The 11,871-nt window shown below is 40.7% G+C and overlaps 1 protein-coding gene across 1 annotated transcript in view; it reads right to left on the bottom strand.

Annotated features, from left to right (window-relative positions):
* Window positions 1–795: 795 nt before the first annotated feature.
* Window positions 796–11,871, bottom strand: part of LOC133966503 (protein kinase C epsilon type-like) — a 41,609-nt gene continuing 30,533 nt past the window's right edge. The window contains exons 11-15 of the mRNA XM_062401466.1: window positions 10,954–11,108; window positions 5,797–5,935; window positions 5,153–5,341; window positions 3,017–3,163; window positions 796–2,915 (exon numbers count right to left, since the gene is read on the bottom strand). Coding sequence (XP_062257450.1) covers window positions 2,769–2,915; window positions 3,017–3,163; window positions 5,153–5,341; window positions 5,797–5,935; window positions 10,954–11,108 — 777 coding nt within the window. The 3' untranslated portion in view covers window positions 796–2,768. The remainder of the gene's footprint in view (window positions 2,916–3,016; window positions 3,164–5,152; window positions 5,342–5,796; window positions 5,936–10,953; window positions 11,109–11,871) is intronic.

Genomic DNA, 11,871 nt, shown 5'->3' with positions numbered 1-11,871 from the left:
GACAGACTTGAGAGTTCATGTTGAAGAGCACAAACATGTTTTGTGAGGCCACAGTGACCTTAACCTTTGACCTTTGATGCAAATCTAATCAGTTCCTTTTGATGTTGAGGTTTTAGTGTCCAGGTCGTTAAAGATATATGAACAATCGACAGAACAAATATTAATGTTAAAAAATAACTCAATTGTTATACGGTTATAACATGTTTATATGATGTTTTGTTTCAAAGTTGAACAACGAAGAAACAACAGAAACATTCGGTATAATCTTTTTTGTCAATTTATCAATTTATCAACAAAAGAAGAGGAAGTTAAATCTTCTCCTGTCCCCTGTTGAAAACCCTTCATCCATTTCCCTCTATGTTCAGATCTTGAAATACTTTCAAAAACCTGTGCTCGCACTGGGGTCCTTTCGACCCGGGTTCATCTCCTGTTGTGGGAAATAGACTCAGAGATGTGGCCCAGGAGGAACTATTTCTTCTGACACTACATTTCATACCCATTCTGCATTCTTAAGAGGGCAATTGATGAACCCCAGAGTTCCCTTCTTCAGATACTGCAAATGTGAGAGATGCTTCACACATGTATATCAGCCATATCGCGTTCACAAGAACATGAGGTCAGCGTACCTATGACCTTTGACGACCAACTTTTAATCACCTCATCTGTGACCTCAAGTCAATGTTTTTACAGAATTTGAAGAGATTACTTCAAGGCGTTCTTGAGATATCGTGTTCACAACCACCAGATGACATAACGGCCACAGTCACATAAATAAACAAAGAAACATAATTTTCTTTCTGCCATCATGATATTTAATTCATTTCAAGAAACTAAAACAATACACCTTCACATCCTTTTAAAGTACAGTACATTTGGCACACAGCGCAAAAAAAAACAACACAAACACACATGTAAGTCATGGAAATGATTCATACAGGGAACAAAACCACAGAAACCAAAATGTACAAATTAAGCTTCACAAAAACAGGGTCCGGAAAAACAAAACCCCCAAAAAGATCCTGCATCATCCGACCCGAGGAAGAAGAAGTGTCAGTTAAAATCATAATACTGTCGATCACATGTCATCCAACATCTTTCACTCTCATCACTGGAGAGAGAGAGAGACCAGAAAAACCAGCTTCTTACATGAAGCAGGTTGGAGTTAAACATTAAAACTAAAGGGATTGTCAGCGGGAGTGAGTGAGGACGTCTGGGAGAGGACGTCCTGTTCGGGCTCAGAGTGTAAAGATCCGTTTGAGAAGTTTTTAATTACCTTGACATGAAATGACAAGGAAGAGAAGAGGAATGAAATGTTGTGCTAGTTGGTCTTTATTCTGCTGTTCATACTGGTGTGTGTGTGTGTGTGTGTGTGTGTGTGTGTAATAATTCTTCTTCCTATGAAACGTTTGTCAACTTTGTACCTGAACATGTCTGTGGAGGAAATGAGGAAAGAGGAAGAAACAAATGAACAAATAAACAAATAAACAAATAAAATAACAAATATTGCACATGGACTTTTCATGAAGATGTTTGGATTGTGTTGAGTTCACAGTGAAAGTCACGGACAGGTCGTACAGAGAAATGGAGAAAGAGGGTCAGAGGGTGAAATCTGAAGGATTCTGGGAACATCAGAGGACCAAGTAAAAACAACACAAGAATAAAAAAGACACACATGAGCTCTAAACGTACAGTATGTAGACACACACACACACACACACTGCAGCGTGAATACATTCCGTTATCACACATTCACCGCTGTGTTTGAACCACAACTTTAAAGTGGAATCATGGGAGATTGGTTTGTGATGTTGGAGACTGTAGGTCCAGTGCACAGCTACTACAAACTCACACACACACAGACACACACACACATCCACCCACACAAACACACACACACTCAAACACACACGCAGGCGGCTAATGGAACCATTTCTTTTCTAATGGGACCATTGATGCTAACGAGCTAAAAACAGCCCGACCTTCTCTCTACAGTGAGAAAATAACTGCTGAGATGAAACTAAAGTAAATTTCAAAAAGCCAAAGTGTCGCTGTCTCGGTGCATCTTCTTAACTTTGCGTCTAATTTACCAGTTTTGACTTAAATTAAAAATAAAGCTCTTATTTCCTCATGATCTCGTCAGAAAAGTCTTTGATTTCTTGCGCCTCCCTGTGACGTCTCTTTTTATTATGAGTAACATACTGTTTTTCTTTAAATACAATCATTAGTTCAACTGTTTTTTCATTCACATACAAGTTTAGGGAAGAAAAAACATTCTTTAAAACACAGATAGACACAGGAAACAGCACAGCGTGTACGGACATGACAGCCTTTCTCTTTCGAGATGTGTGAAACTACACACGCATGCACTCGTGTACACACATGACCTTTTCTCTCACGCACACTGACGTTCAACTCCTTCAAAACACTGAAAACGCAGCGCGGGCTTTGGTTTGCAGAGCAGCTTTCCTTCAGAGAAACCTCGTAACGTACTCTCGGGGTAACTGGGTGTGTTTCTTACAGCGTCTGAACCGCACTCGCATGCAGCTCGGTTAAAACAGTTTGACCGAAAGTACACAAACGAACAAACAACAAGAGCACAGAAACCATGATGAGCGACACGGAGCAGAGTATAATTCCTGGAGAGGTCAGAATCTGGAAAAGTTCAGGAGGTCTCATTCCGGAGGCCACGTTTCTTTAAATACTGTGTCTTTGCTTGAAGGTTTTTTTCTTATGTGTATGCATGAAGTTAACCGTATGCACACGTGCGTCTAAGCCGCAGTCTCGTCTCCGAAGTAGGAGAAACCTTTGAACTCATCTTGGTTGATCTGCTTGATGATGTTGTCCTCCACCGGCGTCAGGACGGGTTCTTCACGAGTGAAGTCCTGGTCAAAGTTGTTCACGTCCCTTTTGGTTTTCTGGGAGACAAAGAACGAGAGTGAAGGTTTTCAAAGTGTCGGGTCAATTGTTATAGGTATTTCTTTTTTATCAACAATTTGAAAAAGCTATGTGGACTCACAATGCGTGGTTTGAACGGCGGTCTGAGTTTCCTCTGCTCCAGCAGCGTCCAGTCGATTTCTCGGAAGAACGCGTGGAGCTTAATGGCGTCCTCCAGACCCTGAGACACCACGCAGCCCAGACGCTTGCTAGGACTCTTCGTCATGAACTGAAGAGTGAGGGAACAAAAAGGAAAGACAGAAGAAGATGAGGGAGAAAACAGAAGAGGTTTGTTTTACTTGTGTGAAAGATATTTAATGATTCTGATGAACTGCCTGCTTAAATAATAAATGATCCATTCACTTTATAAAGGAACATAACCAATGACTTCATATGCCGAGGTATGGAGGTCCCGCCCATACACCTGCACAACCAATCAAGGGTCAGTTTCAGCTGTCAATCATGACGTCTCAGCCCATTTGTGTAAAATCTGATGATGCCTCATTCCAGACAGATTAGGACTCTGTCTCTCTCTGAGGGGAACCTGAGTTGAGTAAGCTTATTGAATTTAGCCATATTTTTTCATATTTGACTCCTCCCCACCCAAACAATAGACAGGAAGCAGGCTGCTATGAACAGGATGTCCAAATATACTCAAGTCGCCCAGCAGTGCTACATCATCAAATAACTAATTGGAACCAAACTCATCAGAACCATGAAGATTCGACCTGAAAGTACAGAACCTGTTTAACGAGTACTTTAACGTGTACTATACAGCAGCCAGCCAGCAGGGGGCGATCCACACGTTTATGCTATGCAGGCTTCAGGATTGACTGTGGCTGCACGAGCCTGTTGGGTCTGGTTCGCATGTAATCGGGCGTTTGTGTTGGATTCGGAAACAAAAAACGAAATACTTAGCATTTCATGTCTGAAATTTTGGGTTTGGGTCTTTCGGCGACATTTTCATCTGTTGTCTGATCACTTCTCTGACTGTGAATCAGTGATTTTCTCACAGGCCTAAAACTGTGACAGCCCAACTTGGTATATGGCTGAATCTGTTAAAAGATTCTAAACGTCTATAAAATAAGATTTTCAAAAAATATATACAAATTGGTTGAGTCGGACTGAGCTGAGAGAGTTTATCAAGCAACTCGATGCCCTTCAAGTGGATGAAGTGTCCAATCAGAGCCCAGTGTGAGGCTCTGACTGGTCAGAGTCCAAGACATCGTCCAACATAAACACACACGCACACACTTTCCCACAAGGCTTTGCAGTCACAGCGCCCCAACAGCCAAGGTAAACGCAGGGCTTGTGATGGAAAAACTGGACGGACAAATAAACAAATGGACAACAAGTGGCACTCAACACACACACACACGCACAAAGAACACACAGACACACACAAACACACTAAGAGAAAAAAACTCATGGAATAAAACACAGAGGAAATTGTCCAATGTTCTTCCAGCGGAGGAACAGGAAGCTCAGATCAACATGTGACACTGAGGGGAAAAAAACCTCTGTCACATGTGACAGTGAGAAAGAGACAAAGACAAAACAGAATCAGAAGCAATCGGTAACAGCACATTAGTCCATGAAGGCTCGTATTTAATTTTAAAAGAAGGGAAATAAAGTTATTACTTGGGATGTTTGTGAACTTTGTCATTAGTCAGCAACTGTATGTTGTTAATCTGATGGTGTATATTAGGTTTAACCCCCTTTTTGGGTTTCTCTCTCAACGTGCCACAAAGTGAGATTTTTAAAGGATGGATGTGCAACATGGAGCAGAAAGCGCAGTTTGCAGATCTGTTCCTCACTGATAATGACAAAAAAGTATCACCACTGAAGATTCTCCGTCACCCAGGTTATGGTTTTCCAAGGAAAGTTAAATCAAGGGCAACAGAACTTGGTTGTGGATACTTTAAAAAGTTTCACAGTTTTTCAGCTGAGAATGGAAGAAAACTCCTGGATAATAGTTTTAAATCTGTCTGCCCTAAATTCAGCCAAGGAGGTAATCATTGCACATTTTTATCAGTTAAACCATATCTATCAGATTCATTTAAAACTAAGTAGACTAAGGAACATTCATAAAAACATTTTTTTGTCCTAAACTGTTCCTGAAGTCGCCTAAATCAATAAATCATAATTTCTGAAGTGACATTTCACTTTTGTTGATCGCTGAGATGAATTAGAAACAGCAAAACTCTGGGTTACTGACCGCTCGGAGAATGGACACCGCCTCCTTGCTGAGCCAGACGGGGTAGAGGACGTCATCATGGAGGATCGACTCAAACAGGTCGTCTTCGTTGTCGGCTTCAAACGGCGGCTGGCCCGCCATCATCTCGTACATGAGCACGCCCAGAGCCCACCAGTCCACTGAGGGGCCGTAGTCCAGCTCCTGGAGGATCTGAACACACCACAGAGAAATATCAGGTTAGTGAAAGAGGTTAGGTCTGAAGAAATTCTGATAATTACAAAAGATAAGATACAAAATGTCCTGTTTGCTGTTGCCCTTTCAAAAGAGACATTAGGATTGTGTCCATGAGGAGACTTGATTTGAGCTGGCAAAATAAATTTGGAAATGTTTTATCATACTTAGCACACAGAGGTTATGTGACAACCCAAACCTGCAGCCGTCTTTGAAACACTTCACTTAAAAATACAGCAGAACATCGTCTGCAAAGAGGCGAACATTAACATTGTCGGGCCATAAATCTGTGAACAAAGTCAAGTCTCCCAACAGAGAGAAACATTTAGCAGATTTCCTCAGATGTGGTTGAGCAGTGAAAGTGAAATTTCCCCTTTTCCATATGATAACAACTGTAAAGCTGTAAAGATTTGGTTTGTGTGGTTCGGTGTCACCTCGGGTGCGATGTAGTCTGGTGTCCCGCAGAAGGTGGTGGTGGTGACTCCGTCGAGGATTCCCTCTTTGCACATCCCGAAGTCTGCCAGTTTACAGTGACCCTCCGCATCCAGTAGTATGTTGTCCAACTTCAAGTCTCTGCAGAGCGGGAAGGTCATAAAGGAGAATAAATTAAACGAGCGAGGGACATTTTCATTTATTGGAAACAAACACGTATTTCATGCGCTGTTCGTGAGATTGATGCTTCTCATAAAAGACCAAATATTTGAGGAAAAAAGACGATTCACAGGCCCACAGGGTTTTTGCCACAGAAAACAAATTGGGCCTCATGGTTTATCTGCAGCGAAGGAGGGAGGAGGACAGAGAAAAGAGAGAAAGTCGAGGGTTGAAAGAGATTGAGAGAGAGAGAGAGAGAGATGGATGGAGAGAGAGTCAGATAGAGCAGTGATAAGAGCAGCAGTGTTGACAGACGACAGGGCTGGTCATGAATACAGTCGCTCTGGGTTTGATGGTTGATCGCCACAAAAATGTCAACATCTCCTCTGTGCAGCTTCTGCAGCCATTCAGAACGAGGTGTTTTTAAAAATACAGCCGCCCCGACGAGCCGGGGAGGCGATGGAGCGTGTGTTCGGGTGTGTGTGTGTGTGTTAAAGTGAAGATGTTGTATAACTGTTCTCTTTTTGTAATCCCCCAAAATATAAAAGGCAGATTAACAACCTTGTCTGAGAGCCGCTGCGAACTGTTGTGGACAACATGTTCTTTTTATGTCCCACCACGCTTTGCTCTGACAAGTTATTGAATGCACCACAGAAACTCAGGTAAATGAGGTTTTGATTACGCACACCTATTATGCATCGTACCTCTGGGTAAGTTTGTGTATTTTTTCAAGGGCCCCCACTAATACAGATATTTTGAGTCTCTCGTCTATCCTGATCTGCATTTGGAAAGATCAAAGTTTTGTCATTTACATGTCAAAGCCCCTCCATAGACCTAGGGGCAGGGGGGTCAACTGCCATGCTTCTCCGGCTTGTATAAAACTCCCTGAAACTGGAACCCCACGTCAATTCCCGCCAGTTCCTGGCAGTATTCTGTGCCGCCTGTAGATTCCTCGGAACAGTCATTAACCTGAAATTCCACCGAAATTTGCAGCAGCACTAACTGACACAAATGATTATTTTCATGCAGTGGCTTGCTCTGCGGTTTTCCAGATGATAGAAATATAGATATAAAGTGGTGACCCTCCCCCGGCTCCCTGTTTGCATCGCTCTCCTCCAGGCGACTCCTCGCACATTAAATCTGAAGTGAACGGCTGTGGCAAAGCAGAAGAATAATATGAATTTAATGCATTTGTGATTGAATTCAAATGGCTGCTGACATTAATCTTTGTATTACACATCACCTCGCTGCAGTAAATTCAATATTAATTGGCTGCAGGTGCAGCTGCACTAATGGAATGATATTTATTCCTGTGGAGACGTTCGTTGTGGTTTTGTAGAACAAGAACTGGAGGTCAACAAGTGCAATTAACCAACAAGCAAAAACACAATATCTGTTTTTAATTCCCCACATATAACATATCATTTAATTATTCATTATTTATATATTTTATAATTATCTCAATGTTGTTTATTGCTCTGCACAGCTGTTATTTTGTCTTTTGGTCCTAGGTTACTTATAATTATTGTGACCTTGCTATAAATCAACAGTTAGTTTATTACCCAGAAATGTCAGGGTATTATCACGTAAGTCTGTTGATTAGAAGTTGACGAGTGGAGATGAATAAAAAAATCTTCTATCAGAAAGATTAACAATCATTGTATCATGTGACTCAACAGATTTTGTGGCAATAGTTGGATTCAAGCAACAGCTGCAGTTTTTGATCCAGCTGCTGTTTAACATCTTAAACTTTCACTGAGTCGGGAAAATCACTTCTGTGTGTTATTTTAGAGAAGATTCAATATCACTCAAGAAATCCTGTCAATAAACAGGAGCTGCTCACACACACAGACGCACACACACACACCAATCAGGCTCAATTGAGAGCATTTCCTGTGTTTCATGTTAATCTTGAGTGATTTTTCCATTACGTCCTCAGCAGCAACCTCTGTGACCTGTGACAAGTAACCTCTCTCTCTCTCTCTCTCTCTCTCAAACACACACAGTTGGTGTATCTGAGGATAAAGATATGAAAGAAAATATCAAATTGACCACAACGTACTTTTGGAGTAGAGTTTGAAATGTATGTTTCCACACCTCTAACCTTTCCACCTTTCTTCACTAAGACTGAATCCTGACACAGAGCAGAGTAAATTATCATCATGTTTCCGTCAATGGAGGCCATGTACAGTTACAAAATCTAGTTGTGGTGCATAGAGAAATCACCCACACTCTCATATAGAAACTTATCTCTATGTGAATTGATGAACTATGTCTCCAGCCTGAACCCACAGTGTCCACGACAAACATCTCCTTATATCTGGTCTTGTTGAAAAGAAGGTAAAGTGAAGAAGATCTGCTGCGGCCGAAATAGGTTTGTTCCTCACTTTCAGGACGAGAGGTTCAGACAAGGGTCTGATGGGAGAAGACAAGAATCAGAGGAGTGACGGAGGAGGAGCGGGTGGTGAGGAGGAGCGTGTCGGTGAGGGTGGGGGTGCAGAGTGGGGACATTTTGTTCCAAAAACACTTGTTCATTTTATTCAGGTCAACAAAGTGGGTCAGAGAAGAAAGACAAGAGAATCAGGTAGTTCAGCCAACTCAGCTGTCAAGAATCAACACGCAAAGTGTGTGTGTGTGTGATTGAGTAATACAGTTTGTTCTATCAAAACAGCCTGAGAGAGAAACCATGTTGAAAGACAGAATCATTAATCTTAATGTTCTGTGTTTTAAACCTTGGAATAGAACTTCTTTCTGGGTGTGAAGAGGAATGAGCCAAAAACAAAACATCACCTTTAAAAAGACAGATGATTTGATGATGAAGGATATTTTCCCTAAAGTCATATTTAGACTTTAATAAAATCAAGACAATATAAACTAAATCACTAGATTCAATTTTAAGTTAAAGTTTAAACCACTTTCCCAAAATGTTTCTTTGTTATTATCATCTTTAGTCATTATCACAGACTGTAGATAAAGATGGATGACATGACGAATCAGAAAAGGGAGATCCAGTGGCTGGCTGCAGTATATAGGTCATAAATCCCTCCTCCTCCATGTTAGTAGATGGGAGTCAAAATATGCTGAATATACAGATCTTCTGCTAACATGGAGGAAGCAGGTTTATGACTTATGTTGTCCATCTTTACTTGCAGTCATATAACATATGACAATATATTTTCTGCTCTAAAAAGCATGAATAAAACTTTATCAGGACTCCGATCATACTCCAGCCGCTGGTTCTGAGTTCAGACGTTTTCCTGGTCTCACTCGTTTGATTCTGAGAGACAGACTCTGGGTGGAGTCTCTCTTTCAAACCTGCTCAAGAAGCCAAAACCAATATAACAACAAACACACAACAATACAGCGGCAGCTTTTGACTTTAACCTGGAAGATTAATGTGGATTAAATTGTGCCAACTGTCGGAAACTCACACACACACACACACATGATTGGAAACATGATTAAAACCGTTTTCTTCATTCATTAAACCATTATAACGGAACGGGTGGAACAATGAGGAGCCAGCAGGACTGGACGAGTTGATCTGAGATCAAGTCGACAAAACAACAAAGAAAAATGTCAATTCATAAGTTAATGGATTTCACTACCTCTGTTTTTAAACTATGCAGAAACAAAGTGACGTGATGTTTTGGTGATTTTATCTTGTGTCTTGTTTAATGAAACACCTCGTTTGAGTTTCATCCTGTTTATTATGTGTTTTACAGGATTTTAACAGTTTCCACACTCACATGTTCACTCACATGTCTGTGCTGTATTTTTATATGTATTTCTGTGTTATGACACCAACAAGAAACTATTCATTGTGCTGTGAGCAGTAAATATTGCCTCTATTACGCCAAAATTAGCAAGTGTACGTTGTATCTTTAAAATGCAATTGAACCCACTAAAAAAGGCGATTGACTCTTTTCCCATTTGAGGAGTTTGCTTTTCTGTTTTGTTGGAAACTGAGAAGCTCTTCTACTGCGCCGTCTTCCTGGTGTTTCCTCTTGCACCACGAGAGAATTGTCTTTTTGGCGTTGACCGTTGGTGTCTATTTACGCCAAAAAAGTGCACTAAAGAAATCATGTTATGTCACTGTGTTTCCTCACGGTGCTGATTCGTGTATGTCGTGGACAATGACACACACACACACACACACACACACACCGACACACACAGCTGGCATGACGAGAGAATCCAAAACAAAATCCAGAACCAAATTTCCGAAGCGAAGACAGCGAAAAGGAGAAGAGACTTTTCAGTTATTTCTGGGAGAAAACAACCTGAACCTGCATCCATCACAATGGTGTTATGATTCAGGCTGCGTGTTGCTTTGTGCGACCGGTTGTGTGTTTGCCATCGGTGCACAATGATATTATGACTGAGGGGTCGACACGGACACACGATGGTACCTGACGGTGAGGCAATCTCCAGCTGCAGGACAACACAGAACTTCCAGGGTCAATGAATTTGTTTCTTATAATAATCTCCACTGTTTCATTGTGATGAGCAGAAACAGCACAAATGTGTGATTCAGCAATTTTCCAGCGGGTCAATTTCCTGTATGGCAACACAACACAATGACTCTTATTCTAGAAGAGTCTATTTAATGATTAGGATGTTTCTGAGCATATTTGTCTTAGCTGGAACTGTGAGCTCATTCTTGCCCACAGAGCAAATTCCCGTAACATCTGCTTCACTTGTATAATTTAACAATAATTCTGTTAATTTCCGAGAATCCCAGTTCAAGTTTATTTTCCTTTGTCCTGGAGTTCTCGCCTGTGGCCTGTAATGGAGACGCTCGTCTCAGTTGCACGTAACTAAATCAAATAAGCAGCACGTTCAAACTTCACGGTTCATTAAAGAAATAAAGATTGAAACTATTCAAACCAAAAGGGGAAGAGGTGCAAATGAATGAGACATCAACACAAACCTGTTCGAAAAGCAGATTAATCCTCAGAGTGTGGAATGTGTGAAGCCAACACTGTTAGCGTGCTTACCTGTAAATGACTCCATGCTGGTGGAGGAACATCAGGGCGGACGTGACCTCGGCGGCGTAGAATCGGGAACGCGCCTCGTCGAACTTCCTCGATCGTTGGATCTGAAACATCAGGTCGCCTCCGTTCACGTACTCCATCACGAAGAACAGACGGTCCTGGAGGAGGCCACACACGATGACCACACACGATGCAAACTCTCAATTTACAATTAACATTTAATCTCTGTCTATAAATGATCAGAATCACTTCCATCAGATTCCCAGAGTCAAAGACGATGTGTTGAATCTCTTGGTTTTAAGCTTTGATTTGTTAAATTCCTTCTCTTTGCTGAGAATTAATTCACACACATCAAAAACAAAATCTCAATTTTGTTTACATTTACGTAAAATAAAGAGTTAAGATTAGTAATTAATTTCTAAAATAAATACAGAAATATAATCTCATCTGTATGGGTCTCTCTCTCTCTCTCTCTCTCTATATATATATATATATATATATATATATATATATATATATATTATAATGGAATTATATACCACACTGGGTTTTATTAAAAGTCAAACTCATGAGTTTGACTTTTTATTTCAAATACTTTTGAGTGTTATGATATGATAATATCATCGTCGTATGACTGAAGTATGATCACTGACTCAAACTCAGACAAAATACATTTCAAAGTTCAACAATGTTAGTGGAATAACTTAAGTTACATTTAACAACATTATATAATTTGGATTGTTATCCTTTTCTTTAATAAAACCCCCACAAAATTCATGGTTATGTGACCAACACTGATTATCTCCACTCCCATAGGAGCCTTCCTGTAACACACACACACACTCGCACACACTAACACACACACATAAAAATAAAACCCCACAAACTATACCACACCCTGCTCTATTCTCTTGGTACTGA

The sequence above is a fragment of the Platichthys flesus genome, chromosome 12 (assembly GCF_949316205.1).
Source record: "Platichthys flesus chromosome 12, fPlaFle2.1, whole genome shotgun sequence".
In the NCBI taxonomy this organism is placed as follows: Eukaryota; Metazoa; Chordata; class Actinopteri; order Pleuronectiformes; family Pleuronectidae; genus Platichthys; species Platichthys flesus.
This window is presented reverse-complemented; position numbering and strand designations above follow the sequence as displayed.